The sequence below is a fragment of the Cucumis sativus genome, chromosome 6 (assembly GCF_000004075.3).
Source record: "Cucumis sativus cultivar 9930 chromosome 6, Cucumber_9930_V3, whole genome shotgun sequence".
Lineage (NCBI taxonomy): Eukaryota > Viridiplantae > Streptophyta > Magnoliopsida > Cucurbitales > Cucurbitaceae > Cucumis > Cucumis sativus.
The window spans coordinates 28,808,037-28,827,957 of record NC_026660.2 but is presented as its reverse complement, the minus strand read 5'-3'; the positions used below and the strand labels follow the sequence as shown (position 1 = coordinate 28,827,957).

The 19,921-nt window shown below is 33.7% G+C and overlaps 4 protein-coding genes across 7 annotated transcripts; 2 read left to right on the top strand and 2 right to left on the bottom strand.

Moving 5' to 3' along the window:
• Positions 1 to 663: 663 nt before the first annotated feature.
• LOC116404634 (putative receptor-like protein kinase At4g00960) lies at positions 664 to 3,713 on the bottom strand. Its single transcript, XM_031887775.1, has 7 exons — positions 2,663 to 3,713; positions 2,449 to 2,577; positions 2,197 to 2,336; positions 1,915 to 2,125; positions 1,554 to 1,791; positions 1,323 to 1,473; positions 664 to 1,222 (listed from the first exon to the last, which is right to left on the bottom strand). The coding sequence occupies exons 1-7, from the start codon at positions 3,471 to 3,473 to the stop codon at positions 869 to 871; spliced, it is 2,034 nt and encodes a 677-aa protein (XP_031743635.1). The 5' UTR covers positions 3,474 to 3,713; the 3' UTR covers positions 664 to 868.
• A 3,889-nt stretch (positions 3,714 to 7,602) lies between these two features.
• On the bottom strand, positions 7,603 to 9,475 carry LOC101214611 (F-box protein At3g07870). Of its 3 annotated transcripts, none has more exons than XM_031887777.1 (2): positions 8,167 to 9,475; positions 7,603 to 8,046 (listed from the first exon to the last, which is right to left on the bottom strand). In XM_031887777.1, exon 1 carries the CDS (start codon positions 9,319 to 9,321, stop codon positions 8,173 to 8,175), a length of 1,149 nt encoding a protein of 382 aa, XP_031743637.1. In that variant the 5' UTR covers positions 9,322 to 9,475; the 3' UTR covers positions 7,603 to 8,046; positions 8,167 to 8,172. The 3 variants fall into 3 exon arrangements, with proteins under 3 accessions (XP_031743637.1, XP_011658168.1, XP_004134745.1); XM_011659866.2 differs by having other exon boundaries at positions 7,603 to 8,036; XM_004134697.3 differs by having other exon boundaries at positions 7,603 to 7,988; positions 8,167 to 9,459.
• A 147-nt stretch (positions 9,476 to 9,622) lies between these two features.
• On the top strand, positions 9,623 to 14,181 carry LOC101214851 (probable UDP-3-O-acylglucosamine N-acyltransferase 2, mitochondrial). Of its 2 annotated transcripts, none has more exons than XM_031887780.1 (11): positions 9,623 to 10,129; positions 10,222 to 10,429; positions 10,520 to 10,596; positions 11,073 to 11,122; positions 11,476 to 11,540; positions 11,644 to 11,695; positions 11,800 to 11,870; positions 12,007 to 12,073; positions 12,367 to 12,438; positions 12,597 to 12,741; positions 13,792 to 14,181. In XM_031887780.1, exons 1-10 carry the CDS (start codon positions 9,997 to 9,999, stop codon positions 12,657 to 12,659), a joined length of 858 nt encoding a protein of 285 aa, XP_031743640.1. In that variant the 5' UTR covers positions 9,623 to 9,996; the 3' UTR covers positions 12,660 to 12,741; positions 13,792 to 14,181. The 2 variants fall into 2 exon arrangements, with proteins under 2 accessions (XP_031743640.1, XP_004134746.1); XM_004134698.3 differs by having other exon boundaries at positions 9,624 to 10,129; positions 13,795 to 14,181.
• A 3,076-nt stretch (positions 14,182 to 17,257) lies between these two features.
• LOC105435952 lies at positions 17,258 to 19,921 on the top strand. The gene is made up of 6 exons (XM_011659863.2): positions 17,258 to 17,555; positions 17,647 to 17,716; positions 17,932 to 18,090; positions 18,218 to 18,317; positions 18,519 to 18,732; positions 19,444 to 19,921. Exons 2-6 carry the CDS (start codon positions 17,690 to 17,692, stop codon positions 19,526 to 19,528), a joined length of 585 nt encoding a protein of 194 aa, XP_011658165.1. The 5' UTR covers positions 17,258 to 17,555; positions 17,647 to 17,689; the 3' UTR covers positions 19,529 to 19,921.

Here is a 19,921-nt window from a genome sequence, read left to right as displayed (position 1 = left end):
AAGTGATTTTCATTTTTTCAAATTTTATGCAATTAAATAAAGTATAATTAAGTATATGAATGATGTAACTCAGTGTATCATTATCAAGTATAACAACAACATATTGTTAAAGAATATCAGTAAAGTGAATCATTATCAAGTATATGAATTAAGTTTATAAGTGTATATCAATAATATATCAATTGTATAAGTAGGACTTCAAGCACATCAAATGCATTTAATCAATCAATTGTATAAGTGAAGAATACTAAATGTATCTGCAATATATCAGGTGTATCAAACATATATTAGTAATGTTTTAGGTGTGTATCAAAAGGTATCGAGTGTATCAAAGAGTATCAGATGCATCAAGTGTATCAATCAAATGTATCGGGTGTATCAAGAAGTATAAATGTATCAAGAAGTATCAAGTGTATCAAGGGGTGTATTAGGTATATCAACGTGTATAAGTTGTATCAAACGTATATTAGTAACGAACGCATTTGTGACATTTTACCTCTTGATGTGTGGGTTGGGCTTCATTTTTGTCATTTTCGCAAATAATAAAATGTGTGTCATGGACTTAATTATTATAACTTATTTTGCTATTTTTGCAAGTGTCCTTCAAAACTATATATTTAGGTGGTCAAAGAAAAAAAAAGAGAATATTATTAAAAAGAGAAATTCATATCATAAGTACTAGTCAATTTTATTATAAACGATCTCTAGTATATTTATGATATTGTTTTCGAATATAAACAATATTTGGAGAACACAACTCTTGCTTGATCACTCCAGAGAACAACAAATAGATTGTAATCAATCAATTAAATGGTCAAATGTCAAGTTTCAAAATTACATGTGTTTAAACAAAAAGTGGATGAAAGATCTAGCGAGGACTGAAGTCCCTAATTGAAGAATCAGCTAAAGATTGGAGGGGTATGCTTTCAGAATGATCATTAGCCTTCTCGTTCATTTCCAACCATTGGTTTGTCTTTGATTGTGTGGTGGATTCATCAAAGTTACTATGCATGAAGAATGCTGGTTCCGATGGTACAGGAAGACTGAGGGACATGCTACTAAGCATCAGAACAATGGTAGCCATCGTTGGACGATCTGCTGCATTCTCTTGAACGCACAATAATCCAATATGGATGCATTTTAACATTTCAACATTTGAACCAACACTAAGTGATGAATCTATGACGTTTTTAGATGTTCCAGCCTTCCAATTTTTCCATGCCTAAACACACAATCAGAAATTAGCAATCAGTTTGTTGCAAGTTTTAGAACAATATAATACATTGATATAAATCTGTTAATGCTATCAACAATATACTTACAAAGCTTGAGAGATCTTCTATCTTTTCTCCATTGCGAAAGCAACTATTTTTCTTGCCACTCACGATTTCAAGTATCAAAACACCAAAGCTAAAGATGTCCGATTTAATCGAGAATTGGCCGTGCATTAAATATTCCGGAGCCATGTAACCACTACAAAAAATGATCAAAATTTCAATTTTATCGATATATATTATACCAAAAAAATAAACAATTGTGTAATTCTCACTTACTAAGTTCCCACAATTCTACTTGTATTGCCTTGAGTCTCGTCTACTTCAAACAATCTTGCCATACCAAAATCAGCAATCTTTGGATTCATTTCTTCATCCAACAAAATATTACTAGCTTTGAGATCCCGATGTATGATTCGAAGGCGAGAATCTTCGTGAAGGTAAAGAAGTCCTCGTGCAGTTCCATTTATGATTTTGAATCGTTTTTCCCAGTCTAATAGTGTCCGTTTCGTGAAATCTACATCACCATCCACACGTGTAAACAGTTGTGGGTCAATTTAATTATGTGAAAATATTTTTGCAATGTGATATTATATAAAAAGTGAAAGAAACAATGAAGTAGGAAATGAGTATTATATACCAAAAATGAATTGGTCAAGGCTGGCATTTGGTACAAACTCATAAATGAGAAGCCTTTCAGTTCTCTGCAAGCAAAATCCCAACAGCCTAACCAAGTTTCGATGTTGAAGCTTGACCACCAAAAGAACTTCATTTTTGAATTCAACATCTCCTTGTTGTGAATTATTAGCAAGCCTCTTCACTGCAATACGTTGTCCATTAGGCAGCTTACCCTGAAAAATACGAGATTCTAACATCAAATTTACTGATCCTTTTAAGCGTTATTCCATAATTCATTTCATACCTTATAAACAGCTCCAAATCCACCCTGTCCAAGTTTGTTTTCACTTGAGAAATCATTTGTTGCAATTTTAATGGTTTCAAAATCAAATTGAATCGTCTCCACACTGCTAATTTCGTCGGTGGCGTCCCCAATAACAACACCTGAGTGTAGATAAGAACATGAACCAAAAAATTAATTACAGAAGTCAACAACCAATGTAAAACTAACTGCCCATCTAAGAAGACAGAGTATTCATATTCATAAACCACTCACCTTCGAATTTATCTGTTGATTTTCTGTTCTTTCGTTTCCTCAACCTCAAAATGATGAAAATGGCAACAACGAGAATGATGACAGAAACAATGGACACAACAACGATAATAACAGTTCTAGTCTTATTTCCTACAAAAAGAAATTTAAATCAGAGGCCTTGTTAATTAGCGCTTATTATCTACATTCAGGAAGAACCCACAGAAAGGAAAAGTACCTGGCGTTGGAGGCAGAGGCGGCGACGACATAGGTGGGGGAGTAGCGCCGCCGCCACCAGCAGTGGGAGGCAGCGACTCAGTGTTGTAGAAAATATCATTAGTCTCATATCTCAAAAAACAGCTGGTCGAAAATATCCTAGTTCCCATACTTCCATTCCGAACATTTTCAGCAGCCTTCATTAGACAATTATTGCAATCCACAGAGGACAAATCGGGAGTACATTGAACAAACCCAAATATGTTATCCAAATTGGTAGCTTCAACTTCACCCACTGCATATTTGTGTCTAGAATCCCCAGACGAAGCTTCATTTCTCAGTCTTTGCAACAAAGTTCTGAGTGATCGAGTGTAACCATCTATATCTGACGCAGTCTGACCGGAAACAAAAACTGGGCCAAGAACTCGGTCGTTCCCAACGCGAAATATTGATCTGTTTGAGTAACGAACCATGCAAACGGTGTACCATCCGATAGCTTCTTTCTGGTTGGGGCAATCCTCTAGAATTCTTCGAGTTGAATTTTGGATACATCTCCGGCATTCGTCCACCGTTAGATCGGCCAGGCAAAGGGCGATGGCGTTAACTCTGTCGGGGTCCTGTCCGGCTGAGAAATTGTAAAAGCCGTAATCAATTTCGGTGTTGGAGGCGATGGAGGAAAGGAGGTTGTCGAGATTTTGCTTGTAAACGCTGTTGGTGGTGTAGTTGCCGGTGTTTGAACATGAATGGGTTATGATGTCTGTTTGAGAAACGGTGGTTGAAACCATGAATATGAGAATGAGGCAAAGGAAGAGAAGGTATTTTGAAGTTCCCATCTCCGTTTTTCTGCTCTCTTTGGTTGTGTAAACAAAGTTTTGTTTCTTTTTCAGAGAAACATTAGGTGTTAGAACTGAAGGAAGTAAAAATCTCCCATTTGACGTGTTTCAATGGTTTGAATTGCTAAATAAAGTTTGGTAGATTTGGTGATAGGCATTAGGCAAGGAGGAGGAGGAAGGAAGTGGCGTCGTCGCTTCTCATTTCTCGAAAGCCGCCTCTTTTTCTGTCAACTTTCCCAACTCATGCATATTATTTCAGTCTTATTATGCTTTTATTATTATTTCACTTTTTAGATTTATTGGTTTTAAAAATTAACCCTACAACTATTTTTTAAAATTTTAATTCCAAATTAAAATTTGAAACATACTAAAAAAAATATTTATAAAATAGAGTAAAATTTATAGATAAGTTGGAAATATTTTATTTTATTTTGTTGTTTTAAAAAATATTTCTTTAAATTTTTTTATTTTTCTCAAATTTGTAAAATAATTCAATTATTTTCTCTTAATTAACTTTAGAGTATTACCCACTTTGTTATTTTTACATATGTCAATTGGACTTTGCACTTAGTACTTTAATTAAATTAATTTTGTATTTATCACTAAGATGATATTTCAACTTTTGTTTATCAACTCTTGCAATTCTTACCAAAATTATTAACTTTTTTCCCAAGCAATTATGAAAGTCTTGGACCATTATTTATCTAGTCTCGCACAAGTTGGATCAAATCATAAATTTCCTATATTCCAATAATTAGAGTGGTAAATTGTTAGTGCAATTCATCAAGCCATCCTGTCTCTGGTTGATCACCATGGCTTGGTCCAAGTTAACCTTCAAAAGAACTCACATTGAATGATTGTTTAATTAATTACCACCTTCAATGACACACCATGTGTAGAGTTCATGATTTGACATACACGTATCCCTAGAGGATAAGATTCTAATTAATAAGCTTCATATTCAGCTGGTTACATAATATATATATATATATAGGGGTAGCACATAGTTTAGGGAACAGTACCTTTACCACTTGGTACGGGTGAAACGAGTTAGATAACAATTATGGGAAGTCGGATCAGAGAAATGGAAGGTGATTCATCAAGAAAAATTCAAAAGGAGTGGGTAAGGAAGATTATTATTATATATAGAGAGAGGAATGTGAAGGGAGACTTGCCCACGTCGAGAAAGTCAGATGAGTGGGTTTGGCGGACTTGTCAAATTGCGTAGTGAAAAGGAAATATGTGGACTATGACGACAGAAAACATATTGGAGTTTGACGGACAACTTCTCCGACGCCTTACTTTTTTGACGATTTCGCCATTAAACAAATCATTGTTCATTCACTCGTGTCATTTTCTTTTCTCAAAATTAATGAAAAAAGTGCAGAGCAGAGAATATCATATGTTAGTTTCAACAGGAAGATCTAAAGTTCTGAATTAATAACAATAAGTATATAGTTGGAGGCTATATATCAGTCAAACTCGGAGGCTATATGTAACTTACCTTCAACTCTAAATTACTACTAACAACAAACAAGTATATTGTTGATTTTCTTTGTTATATCTACTGTGCTCTTTGTTTTTATTGCTATAGGTTATAATTATCCAATAAAGATGGGTGTGGTGTGAACAAAATTTCTAATGGATTATTCTCTAAAAATAAAGGGGAGAAAACATCCCAGAACACTAGAAGAGAAGTCAAAGTCAAAGTCAGATAATCAAAAGTTTCAAAGGCATAGAAATCAAATTTAAGATTATCGAGCAACTATTATCGTGATGATGAAAACGTTATGCATTCCTTGAATGTCTTTTTTTCTCCTTCAAAAATAGAATAAACAACGAGACTATGATCATCCCTCTGAGCTTGAATATAGGACCTTCATGAACACTGCTATGCAGAGTACAGTAATACTGAGGAGAATTATATAACAACTCACAACCCTATCGATATATTCAAGGCTGAGTGAAAAGTCAAGTTCGTTGTTAAAATTTGGTAATGAAAAATTATTATTGGCATATTAAGACAAATCAACATGCCAAGATGTAAATAGATGAGTTCAATTATGTTTGTACGTAGATTAACAAAGATTTTTAATTACAATTTTGTCTTACTCCTTTTTTTTTCCCGAAATGACCCAATTTTTATTATGAACAGAGATGGGAAATAATGGAGTTGCTTTCAAGAACATATCTGTTATGTTCAAGGAATTGCTAAGAGATTTTTAGACCCAGCTTTCTCTCTTGATATTTGTTTACAACTTTCCAATAAACTTAGAAATATTGATATTTACATTTAAGTTGTTTATTTAGATAGATCAAGAAACCTCTCGATTCTGTTAAAAAAAAAAAACAAAAACTTCTGCTATCTTCTGTTTTAACCAACTATTCCTTCAACAATATTATCTCACACCTATTAGTGCTCCATTGAACACTATAAATACAAACAAAATAACCCATCTAACATTGAATCTGTAGTTTCCCAAGTGACCCATAGCAAAAAGCAAATTGAAAAAAGAGAGAAATAGTAGTTTGTCCCACGTTAGAAGATTTTGATTTGGCAAAGAGATTGTTATACCAAAGCTTACTAGAAAGCTTCTAAATTGTAAATGTGATGGAAATAGTATTTTTTTATTAATTTCATTCCTTCCTTAACAGAGTACACCTGAGTTGGAAGGTTGTCTTAACCTTAGGAAGTAACCAACAATATTATAACGACGGAGTGAGAGACCTACTTAACATCAAAAGCACTGAAACCATTGTTGGCTGATTTGCAACATTTTCTTGATTAACAATGGATAAGTTGCCCAAAGTCCAGATAGTTGTCAAAACTCAAAACAATTAGATAAGAGAAAATCATACAAATTAGTGAAAACTATACATCTGGTTCACATAACTGAACCCAACACTTGAAATAAAAAGGAAGGATAAGCTAATATCATCCAACAATATCTCGAGCTCATCGATAGTCAGTAGTAATTTAGACCACTCACTACTACCTGTTCTTACATGTCTACACACTGTATGGGAAACAATACATTTGAATAAAAATCTAACACAAAATTTGGATCACGATGAATTCGATGTTGGTGCATTTTTGTAGCCAGAGTAGAAATAAGGCACGAACTCGTGAATCACAGTCGACAGCTAAATGGGAGTGGTTGGAGGGAGAAACCAAAGCACAATGGAAAGAGTTTAGTGACTATTATCAGGTCCTACAAGATTACTAAAATAATTTTGGTAGAATGTAGATAATGAACAAGTATAAAGGAAGACTTGAAACACAAGCCAAAATAGAACAAAATCCTAGCATTCTGTTTCAGTTTGATTTCTATTTTGTTGATTTCTATTTTGTTTGTGTTCAAGCCAAACTACTTTAATAGACCTTACAATGAAATCCTCCCCAAAGCTCGCTCATTACTGCCCTCCCTTCTACTCAATCAAACTGCAGTTTGAAATATTGACTGCCAAAGAATTAATTAGGACAACAATATTGGTGATATCTGCCATAGCATCATTCTGTGATATGAGAAAAAAGAATCAAATTGATAGATCCATCACATTACAGCATATAAAGATGATCTATCTTTATGCACATAGATTCATACCATCTCGAGTAAGTCACATTAAAGGTTTGGTTGAAGCAAATAATAATGAAAATGGCTTACAAGATTGAAAAATGTAACGTTTTCAATCTAATCTAATTTGGGCCAGCTTGCTTTAACATCTAAAAGCAAAAATGATTGGTATCTTTCCATTCAAATATTCCAATTTAAACATAAAAAGATTAGAGAGAAGTATCTCATAAAAGTGAGTAGTTGAGACTTCTTAAAGTGTTGCAAGTAGTCTTATTACTGATACAACACCCGGTGCTTTATTTAAGAATGGTATCCAATAATAAATAATTGAAAAGCTTAAAATAGGGATACACTTGCAAGCATTGTTATTGAACTAAAGGGACCCTTGTCGGTAAATAAGACATCATATAACCATAGCAGTACCTTGATACTGAGTTTTGAATCATCTATTATTGGCATGGGCTGCAATAACCGTTGTACTTCAGGAATTTTAATATAAGAAACATAACTCTCTTTATCAAGGAGAAAGATGGGGGGGCGCACATATAAACAACTAACAGAAATCAGGAAAAGAGCCCAACTAGTATAAATTTGAGTTAGGTTCAGGTTGTAATTACAAAAGAATTTAGAAGTAAAAGATCAAGTTGAGGTACAAAGAGCAACAAAATTCCAAAGAGAAATCCTGGCTAGTTTCTTGATCATGAAAGGTTCTAGAGTTTCTTTCAAATCACAAGCACCAAAAAAAGGCAAAGATTCAATTAGGTCAAAGGATTTTTGTCTGAACATTTAACTAAGGACCGTTAGTGTAGTGTAGAAGGGCATTGGAATCTTTCTTGGGCCAACACCAATGCACTTTGAACAAGCTAAACAGACTCCCCCAACGATAATCAGCAAAGAAGCACCATTGCATTTGGAACAGTCCCTTTGATGTTAACAATCTCTGTTCACCATTATCATCCATAGGCAATGTCGATCATATCAGAATTTACTGTAAAGCTCTTATTCAAGAGAATAAAAATTTAGAACATTTTGTCAACAAGTCAAAAGTGAATGCAGAGAGTTCACAGTCAATAATAATAAAAAATAAATAAACAAAAATAAAAGAAAGTCCTACGTACCATCATTCAACTGTTTCCTGCCAAAATGCTGGGGAGAGAATTAAAATTGAAGGCGTCAATATGATGAACGTGCAGATGTTTCTCAACTTTAACACTTTGATCAGTCAATATCTCCGCGCTCTTAGTCTTGGGGTCATACAGTATTAAATGAAGTCCCGCAAGAAGACACAATATCTTCCCATCTTCACAAGCTTTGATGGGATCGAGCTGAGATACTCCCCAAGGTTGGTGAGGATGGTCAGGATGACACAAATTTCTTGGTCTAGATATAACAAATGCTTTAATCCATGAAAAATTATCTTTCATCTTCCACACCTGGTACTTGTTATTCTTGGAAACAGTTAGATAGAGGGTACCATCAAAAACTCCAAAGAAAAAATGACCACCGATATATTGGGGACATGAAATTTTCTCTAGTTTCTCGTTTTCTAAATCCAAACGGTAAATGGCACTAATAGAAGAATCGTGTGGATCCGGCTGGTTTGCGACCCAATAGAGGCCTCCCTTGAAATAAACACCATGGTCTTCAACGACAAGAGAAGGCAAAAAGCCAACAGGGGTCCAAACTTGGTGAGTAGAACCAAATGTAAAAATCTCTACTAAGGTAGTGGATTCATCAGGTCTAAACGAGGTTCTTGCTATTTTGTACTGCTTTGTTTTAGGATTGAATCCTAATCCGTAGCTGTAGAGTCTACCACAACAACAATGTGATTTCGACTTCTCAGCGGGAAATTTGAAGTACTCGTTTGTCATGGGGTTTAATATGCCAAGAACATAAGATACAGATCCTAGTTTTCGTTTAGAGATAAGAAGAGAAAGGAGTCCATTGCAGGCATTGATAATAGAGATGGAACTGTCACTGGTGGAAAATTTAGGATGGAAGGTAAATGAGCCAATACTATTCATTCCTTCAAAATACATAGGATCGAAGTCCACACAATAGAGAGTGCGAGAGGGACAATCATAGGCAAAGGAAAGGAAGAGTGAAGGATCAAACTTACAAGTTAAAATTAAATTGTTCCATGATTTACAAACGAGCCTGCAACTGGTCAAATTGAATAAAGGGACTTTCGAGAGTATTACCTGAATTATATTATCAGGTGGAAACTCCGAATTTGATAATTTCTTAATCTCACCTTTCCACTTTTTCTCCATCCTCGACCACCTGCAGATGAATCAAAGATGGGATCAGAGGTTTGGCGCGGCGGAGCGTGGTTGCGATCAAGATGAATTAATAAAGAAATGAGGGAATCAAGATGATTCTTTTCCCTTTTGTACGGATATTAGGGTTTATTTGTTCGTACGGATGCCCCCCTATGCGGGTCCCAAATCAAAAATCTGTTATTTTGATTTTGAAGAACAAACAAAAACCTAACTAATCGTTTTTTTTTTTTATTATTCTTCCATTTAAATGCATTTTAAAATGCTATCCCCCAAATATCACGTTGCCACGTCAAATTTTGCAATCTTCGTTGATATTTGGATTCAATCAATACCTTCATCTGAAGCTGAGAGGCGCAGCGCTAGGGTTGGTAACGGGCTGGGCCGAGATAGGTCACCATCCTCGTCCCCGAGAAAATAATCGCTTCCAACCCCATTACTTAGGTTCGGGGGCGGAGTCAAGGATTCTCCGTCTCCATCGATGCGGTGACCCGACCCATGGGGATCTTTGTCAAACCAGATCCAATTTGGTTGGGACCCGACCCATCGCCTACTGAAGAGGACTTTGGAGCGTGACTACTGATACTTCCTCTTACTTAGCTCACACTTCTTCGTCCAAGGCTTTCTTTCCCTGAGTAACTACTGATACTTCCTCTGTTCTACTCGGCCATGGAAATTCTTGTTAGACGCTTAGCTTCTAGCTTCTCTACTTCACTTGCCCGTTCCACTTCCAATTTTCCAACTCGGTTCCCTTCTCACATCGGTAGCCTTTGTAGTTTTTCCCACTCCTCCGTCACCACTGGTAAGGCTTTGTTCTTCTCCAATCTCCAGCTCTTGCATTTCAGTTTTGCTCATTTCTTTAGAAATTTTATACATTCTTTTTGTGCAAAGTAGAAGGTGATGCTGCAGTCAATTGCCTTGGATTTCGGACGTGGCACAATGGGGGTGGGACTTTCCACCACTCCGCTTCCATTGATCCAACGGCAGTTGTCGAGATTGGTGCCGTGGTTCACTCGAACTCTGTCGTTGGTCCAAGTGTGCATATTGGATCAGGTTCTGTTATAGGACATGCTGTTACGATTGGTCAATCAACAAAGATCGGGTTTGTTATCTTCTTTGATGGGATTCAAACATAGTTTTCAAATTGTGAATTCTTACATTTGCGTTGTAATTTTTTGCCTCCAATCTCTAGGTTTAATGTTGCACTTAGTAATTGCAACGTAGGTGATTTTTGCGTTATCCACAATGGAGTGTGCGTTGGTCAAGATGGTAAGACTAATTTTCATTAACTCAATTGATGGAAGTTATGGGAATTAATCTAACCATCATAAAGAAGGCATTGCAACTCATGTTAATTTCGAAAATAGCAGGGAGAGACTTAACTTACCAGCCCAAATATTCAAATCTCAGTCTCATCAAGTTTTATTATCATGACCTTATGCTAACGGTATAGAGTTCAATCAGAGTGTTCTAGCCGCACAAGGGAAAATATTCAGTGAAACGCATTGGCTACTAGTACTGATGCCTATATGTTGAAATTCCAAGTGAATGTCCTCCATGGAACTTATAACTGTAGTAGATCACTTGGTGATATATAATTAAATTTACCTTCAACCTCCAACTTAAGCTTTTGGGTAAATTGTTGGTTTATTATGATCATTAAGACATCTTTATTTATTAAATGAATGTTTTGCTTCCAAGATGAATCAAATCAAGTTGCTAATTCCAATATTTTCACTATGCAGGATTTGGATTTTTTGTGGATGAGCAAGGAACTATGAAAAAGAAACCTCAAGTTTGTGTCATAAACCTTTATTTCCATTATTTCTCCGTTCTTTGATTGAACAATTTAAGAATAAAGAGTTTAACAAATTTGTTGTGCAAGTTCTCCATCAGCTACTAGTTTCTACTACACCCACTCATGAATTAGCGAATTACTTGTTTTGACACATTTCAGATCGTGCTTTCCAAGTGTCAATCTCTTATACTCGATAATTAATTATGGTTTTGGGACTTTTATTACTACATCTCTGGTATCAGCATGTCTAGTTATGTTGGGTAGAAGCAATAAAGATATCGCCAATATAAACTTCCTTTTATATTGTCACCTGAAATTGTTGTCATATATTTTCTTCCCTTCTTTCTTAGATGCTGAATGTCAAGATAGGAATGAATGTAGAGATTGGTTCCAATACATGCATTGACAGAGGGAGGTACTGCTGTAGTGGACTAGTTATATTTTCTTGAATGTCATTGCTTTTGGGAATAGGATGAGCTGACATTCTAAATTTCTAATACAGTGCTCTGTCTATGCAGTTGGAGAGATACTATCATAGGCAATAATACAAAAATTGACAATTTGGTTCAGGTATTCCTCTCCCACTGGCCACCACACATCTAACCACGCACACACTTCAATAGTTCCTAGTCGAAATCATCATAGTGACTCTCAAACTCTTCCTGGCTATTTAGATCGGTCATAATGTAATTATCGGAGATTGCTGCTTGCTTTGTGGACAAGTGGGAATTGCAGGATCCGTGACGTACGTTTCTTTTGCTTCGCTCAAACTCTGCCATGACTTCTTAAGACTCCCTATTCAATTTAGATTCAATTTTTGAGAACTTTGTTTATGGTTACAATTCTTCCAGCAATGACTTTGGGTGACTCATTTCTTTCAGGATAGGGGACTATGTAACATTGGGTGGGAGAGTAGCTATCCGTGATCACGTGTCAGTTGGATCAAATGTAAATCTTTTTTTTTTTTGCTTACAAGAAACATAACTTTTCATTGATAGAATGAAAAGAAACTTCTCTAAAATATATATTATAATAAAAAGAGACTAATGTTGAAAATATAAGACACAAAATATTCAAAAGAAGACATAAAACTGTTCAAAGCTACTAGATAATGCTCCTAAAATTCATGATTAAACAGAAAAGATAAATGCTTCATACTCAATTATTTACTATGAAACACGAAACAGATTTAGATATTTTGTGGTTTTGGATTGAGGTGTCTAACTGGTAGACTTCTGCAGGTACGGCTTGCTGCCCTGAGTTGTGTCACCAAAGACATTAAGGAACCTGGGGATTATGGTGGCTTTCCTGCTGTAAGGATTATATATGGGTTTTACTTTTGCATATGTCCTACATTTTGAGGGTTCAAGAATTGAATCAAACTTATAGGTTATGAGTTGATGTTACCTGTCATCAATTGTAACTACAAGATCCATCAATCCTTGAATCATTGGGTTCTTTTTCCCTGTAGATACCGATTTCTGCATGGAGAAGACAAGTCGCTAAGCAGTCTCAGGCATCAAGGAAGAAATGAAATCAGAAAATTTCAAGCTCCTTTGATCTGCTACGGACCAACATCATACGAGTTTGGACATTCAGGTCATGCAAGAGTGGAAGTAAGTGCTGCTATGACTAACATTTTTAGATTCTCAGCTAACCACTTAGTTGATAGTTGCTGTGTTTTTTGTTTCTTTCCTCGAAAAGAATATCTTTGCTATTGATTGGATTATGATTACTCAGCTGCCATATACTCAATTATTAAACATTTCCTCTGTGTACTCTATTACATAAAGATTCAAAGACAAAAGCCTTCTCATTGATTGGGAACACCTTATTAGATGCAGTGATTTGTTACATCTTCTCTTCTATATATGAAAACAGAGGATGACGACTGAATTATATTTTTTCATATTCATTTTTCAGTTAATGTAACTTGGTCTCGATTCTACCCAAGTATTCGGTTCAAAGTGATTTGTGGCTTTTTATTTTTTATGGATATGGTTTAGCTTGTGGAACTCACAACCTACTTTATTTGGCCATGTCTATTAGCTAAATTCATAGTTAATAATGCTTGCTTCAATGAGTTCAATTTGGATCCGTACTGATTACATAACATTGTATCCACAAAGAATATTGCCTAAGAAATCACAACAGAAACATACTTAAAGTACCACCCACACAGCAATCACAATTTTTTATAGGATAAGATACATTGCTGATCATCATTTCTTTGATTTCTGTCAAAGTTACACCATATTTTCATTTTCATTTCTTCGTGATGTATATTTTATATTTACTGAAGGATGCAAGTATTTATTTTTAGAAAATCCCATCATTTCATGTCCGGCAAGTTGCGAAAATGTATCTTCCATGTAGTCTAAACTCAAAATTGTAAGCAAGTGTTTTTTAATAAACGATTTTAGTAATGGTTTTTTGTCTGTTATATACTATATAATGTTGATTATTAGAAATGTTGATTTAGAATTTCTGTTATATTCATTAGTATATGATTTTAAAAAACTTACATTCAATATTGAAGAGTTATATTTCAAAACGACCCCCTCTCCATCCCACATGTATTACAATATAATATGTAATGTTGATTTTTTGCTCGATTTTGTGCTGATTATAAATAGAGAAACCCTGATGGCTAATTTATATTGTAGCAGCTAGTGGATTTTGGCTTTTTGATATCATTCATGGGCTGCTGGTGGATTTTTTATTTGATTCATGGGCAGCTGTTCAAGGATGGGCAGAAGAAGAAGCAGAAGCAGAAAGTAATAAAATAATAATTATGAAATTAAATCCGAACCTTCCACCAGAACATATCATTCAAGTAATACTCTCCAAACTCCCCTTATTCAATTTACCTATTAGACTCGTTTGTAAAGCATGGAACAATATTGTTTTAAGCTCAAAGTTCTTAATTTCCACCAACTTCTTCTTGACCTACACTTTTCCCGCTCGTTATCTCGATTGTATTGATTTGGACCAGTAGTGGTGTGGGCACATTTCAATTGCATCCATCTTATTTTATCAACATGCATAAAACTCAATCTTAGTTGATTCAACCCTGTACATCTTAAATCTCCACATTTGCTGGGAGTGAAATTTATGTCACATTGTGTGAATCTTCAAAAGATGAGACTAGGCAAAGTGGGGTAGATATTGGGCTTGGTCCCAGTGGGGCTTGTGTTGCTTTCTCTTAAACTAGGTGTCAGAAAGTCAGAAATGGTCACAAATAGACCATTTTGTAGACAATTTGTTTGCATTTGCAATTGACAGGACAACCCACCCCAAAAATAACTTCAATCTTTTCAACTATATAGTAAAAGGTCAAATGTGGGCACTCCCTATAGTTTATAATCTATCTCAACTCCAACTTTCTGGAGTCCTTACAAATCCGTTTCATCTGTCTACCATAACAAACCCCAACTTGGAAGTAGAATTAGTTTATTGTCCTTCATGAACATCCATTTCATCTGTCTATTCAAATCCAACTCTGAAGCAGATTGTACAGAAATCAAGTGCCATATTTTCCATAAAATATATGTAGCTCTAGACTTTATCCAACTTACCATAGATATATATTAATTGACCACAAACATGAAGCCCATTATGAGCATGTATATTTGTAAAGTATAAATGTCATATTTTGAACATGTAATATAATCATATAGCTCCACATATTCCGCAGATTATTCCATAGTGCTCACCAGAATCCATCCAAGTCCGGTTTAAATGACAGTTTTTTGGTTCTCTCTTAAATCCTATTCTAAACTCCTTTGAGAATTGACAAGTGTTGGTTCTTTTAGTTTGGTGGTTGAGAATGACGTAATTTTATTATTATTATCATTTTGATTTTGTCCATTAGATATGTATCATCAAAATTAGACTCTAATCTCTTTCTAATTTGTATTCTTAAAAATAATCATGCCGAAAGGTGAAAGGGTTGACAAATGAAAAAATATATTTTTATTATGAGACGAAGATTGCTTTTTTTTTTTTTTTTTAATATAATACATTAGGAAAGTGTTAGAATCTTAATGGTTATTAACAAATGTCACTTAAATTAAATTCATTAATATTGGATAATTACAATTGTTTGGACTCTTAAAATTAGACCTATATTTTGTTGTATTCAAAAATTCTTTTAAATTGTAGTAAATTGATCAATACTTTGGACTTAATTATTACATTTGTAGTTGTCACATCAATATTTAATGTTTATGTATGAACCTTGTGCCAAGTTTAAGTTACAAAATGTTATCAATATTCTTTTAGATGTGATATTCCATCAACAATATAGGAAAAAAAACTATATCATATCAAATTCTGGAAGGTGAAGAAAATAAAATTGTGAGGGATGTATCAATAAAAACAAAACAAAAGACAAAAAGAAATTAAGAAATACTATTTTAGTAACTATGTGAAAGATTAAAAAAACAATAATAATAATAACCAATCCCACATGATTTAAATTGCCATTTTTAAGAGAGAAAAAATTACTATAAACATAATTAGACTCTAAGCTTTAGTCATTGCTCTTATTCTGTATTTTCTATAAAACAAAACGGAGAAGTAATTAAACTTCAAAAATTACAAATTGAATGTGTGGCTAAAAAGATCCATGATGTCATTTTGTAGTTAATATTTATCCAATATTTTAAAGGTATAAAATAATAAAAAATTAACTCTAATCAATTCAAAAACAAGAAGTAAAAGTTTAATTAAAGAAAAACAACACTATTGTTTTGAGCTAAAAACAAGTTAAAGAGGCCAACTTTTATTTATTTTATTTTAGATCCATAAAGTTGAAAGAGCACCTAATTAAGCCGATTAGGCTAAAAATACACAACTACTACGCTATTTCTAAAGTCCCAAACGGACACACCTCCCTGGACTTGCTTTCTTTTATTTTTATTACATTATGATTGCATTTATTAACCTAATTCAACATACACGTTTCTCTCTTTAATTCATACTACGTGACATATGAAGCAAAATCAACTCATCTCTCAAATTTGACCAAACCCAATTTGACTATTTGAATATATTTCCCATCCCGAACCCGAGTTACAATAAATACTATTTTATTATCTTTAATTATACAATAAATATATGTTATTATTATTCAAACTAAAACAATTTGCACCGCATAACCAAAATAGTCTAAAGTTATAATAACCAACTATTTATTTGAATAGTTCAAAATCACAAAATCAAATCAAATATTTATAAAATATAAGAAAATATCATCATCTATTTACAATGGTTCATAATATACTAATATAGACTACTATATATGTTTAAGCTAATACAAATTGATGTAGATAATAGTTTGTGGTCGTGATATTTTTTTTAGAAATTTTGTTATTTTAATTATTTGAATACAACAATGTTTATAAAGAGGGAAGATGAAGTTTCAACATCTTAATTAAGTTGAAGGCATATGGTATAGTTGATATATATTTTGATAATGTTTGGTAAGGTAGCTTGGGGTTACTTATATTAGATAAGGTTGTTTAAATCTCCCAAACTTATGATTGAAACTAAAGAAAGGAAGAAGAATTAAGACAGATTATTTCAAGTCTCAATTTGTTGCCATTCCATATGCTTCTTCCTATCTTTCCTAACCTTCCCTTCAACAATTATTGCAACGCCAACTCTTTCTGGGTCCATTTTATACAAAACACAATTTCCCCCCTCTTTCTTCCTTTTCTCCCTAAATCTTTACGTGTTTCTCCCTTACCTTACTATAATAACTTAGAGTTACAATAATTATATCTCAAACGTCCTCTTAAGCCAACCTTAAATGCTACATTTTAAAAAAAGTATGTATGTTATATATTTATTTTAATCTCTTAGTAACAATTTAGTTTTTAAATTTGGTTTGTAACCATTTGGTTCGGAGTGAAAACAAGTTAGTAGCTAATGAAAATTAAAATGTGAAACTTTGTTATTTTAAGATTTATTTTGTGATAAAAATGTAGGTTTAAAAGAAGGGAGATAGTATGACAAGATTTCCTCACCTATTACAAAATTTCCCATTTCCCAATTCAATTGTTGTGTTCGGTAAAATTGCTTGTTTTCCTAAATAAAGTAAATTAGAAAAAACTATCCTATGTCTTCAATTTTAGTCACATAATATAATATAGAGATAGAGAGAGAGAGAGAGAGAGAGAGAGAGAGGCGAAGTCTTCTAATTTCCCAATTCATTCTGCTTCTCCTTTTCCTCTGTTCTTCATCGGCGATTATATAAAAAGAATCGTCTTCGTCTTCAACTTGCTCAACCCCACTCAATTTCAAAACCCATCGGATTTCGGATCATTTCTTTCAGAAAGAATACTGTAAGTCGTCTTCGTATCTATATCTATTGATTGTAGCAATTTACAGCAAAAGAAAGACGATCAACAAGGTTCTTCCAAAGGTTCGTTTCCTTGTCTTTTCATTAACCTAACTAATATACCACATCCATTCAAAACACAACTCTTCTTGACTTCTTTCTTTCATTCATTCAGTGCCCCATTTCTTCAACCTCTTCTTCTTAATTTCTTTCCTTCAATGGAATTGGCGGACATTCCAAAGTCGGTAAGCTTTTTCTTCCTTTTTTTTTTTTTTTGTTTTTCATTCTCTAAACTAATTATTTACGCTTTTCAACTGTTCCATTGGATTTTGTGTCATAATCAATTTATTAATCTTGCTTGTTTCCCATATAACCTTATATTTTTAATTTTCCTGCGTAATAATCTTTTATCCTTTTAACCATTTGTACGTTGAATCGTGTTTTTTATTCTTTCGCTCAGGGTGTTATTATTACTCCTGCAGAGGTGAATAGTGGGTTAGAAAAGTCAGTGATTTCCGATGAAACAAACAGATTTCAGTACAATACAAAATCTGATAGCTTCATCATCGATATGGACAATCTTTCCAACAAGGAAATTTCTCACAATTCAAGAATTTCAGTGAGTTTTTCTTTTCTTTTTATTTTTACTGGAAAGAAAAAAAAGTAGAAAATTTGACGTATTAAAGACGTTATTGAAATAAGAATTAACCATTGGAAATAATATTTGTAATATATGGAAAATACAGAGGAATTTTAGTAGAAAAGGAATGTTACGTGGCGGAAACAAGATAGGGCAAGATAATGGTGATGGTGATGAAGCAGGAGGAGAGTCCATATCCCCAATAGGTAAAGTAACTTAACTTCAGAATACACGTGCTCAGCACTTGCAACTTTCCACCAAAACCAAACATTTCACATTTGAAGCTCTCTTTTTTCAAAATAAAAATTCTAATGAACCGACCATCCCCAAAATGGGATATGCCTTATGTTATTTTTAATTCATTTTGCCCATGAAAAAATGTCTTGTGGTGTGTGTGTGTGTGGTAGGGGGAGGAGGGTCGAGCACTCTGGAAAAGCAGGCGGTGGTGGGGAGAGAAGAATTGGTGGTCGGTGCACTGAGCCATGAGACAGCGATTAGTAGCACCCAGAGGAGCAGCGGCGCCGAAAAGCTGAGCATGAGACGAAACAGCTTCAAGCGGTCTACACAACCTTGCAGTTGGTACTTGGACCCCAGGAAGATTTTTTTGTTCTGCGCCACACTGTAAGCACATTTCTTTTGATTTTATCTTAACCATAGCTTTTGATTACGAAATTAATTCCTTTTTTGAAACAGTGCTTTCTCACTTTTTAATCGGTATCTATCACTTTGGCTTATGAATGCGAATGTCTCACAAACGTTTGAATTTCACTTTTAACGAACTTTTCAAACTATTTACAATTTTTAACCGAAAGTAATTTACTGTTGATGTATTGGATTTGATATTAAACTTTAAATTTTTATATTTATGATTAGTAAATACATGAATTTTAAAAACGAAAGTTATTTATCAATAAATCTGTATATATATATATATATATATATATATATATATATATGTTGTCCTAGGTTTAATTTTGTCATTTTCACCCATTAATATTTGATAGGTTCACATTGTCTTCATTTGTAAGGTACAGCTTTTAAAACGTGAAATCTTAAAGAAGTCTTTGAACATCATTCAATAAAATCTAAAAAATATTGAATGGGGGGGTCGAAGTCTATGTCATATTCAATTTTTCTTTTTAAAAACTCCCAAAATCATTAAACATAAAACGAAAAGGCTACTGTAACAGTCATCTATTGGACAGGAAATAAAAACTTCAAGAAACCAGTAAAAGAACACAATTAAGCCTATAGTTACACATTAGATATATAGAAGGTAGAATATAGTTATAATTAACAATATAAAATGATGATGAATATATATGGGTGCAGGTCGTGCGTGGGAACTATGTTGCTGATATACTTGACATTTTCATCTGGATTGCTCAAAGTAGAAGAAAGTGAGTCGGGATCATAGAAGTTAATAGTCTATACCCTTAGGTGACAACTTATTTTTGGTGATATATATCATGTATTATACTTTACTTTAGTTATATATATATATATATATGTTGAATTTCAGAAAGAGATTAACAAATAAGGGCAGTTGTAGCCTACGGGAGGTGTAGAGAATCCGAAGGAAATTAGTGTTCAGTACTGGTGGAGAGGTCCCATTTATATAGTAGTGTGTGTATATTGTATATATACATATACATCCCTTAATCTGAATCTACTTCTCCCTTCTTCGGTATATTTTTTCTCTATCATAATTGTAAATTAAAGATAGTATTAAGAAAAAAAGGTCAATGGTTGCCTAATCGGTAATTATTGCACTTGCTCTCATAAATATTTAAATTTATTGTGTATTAAA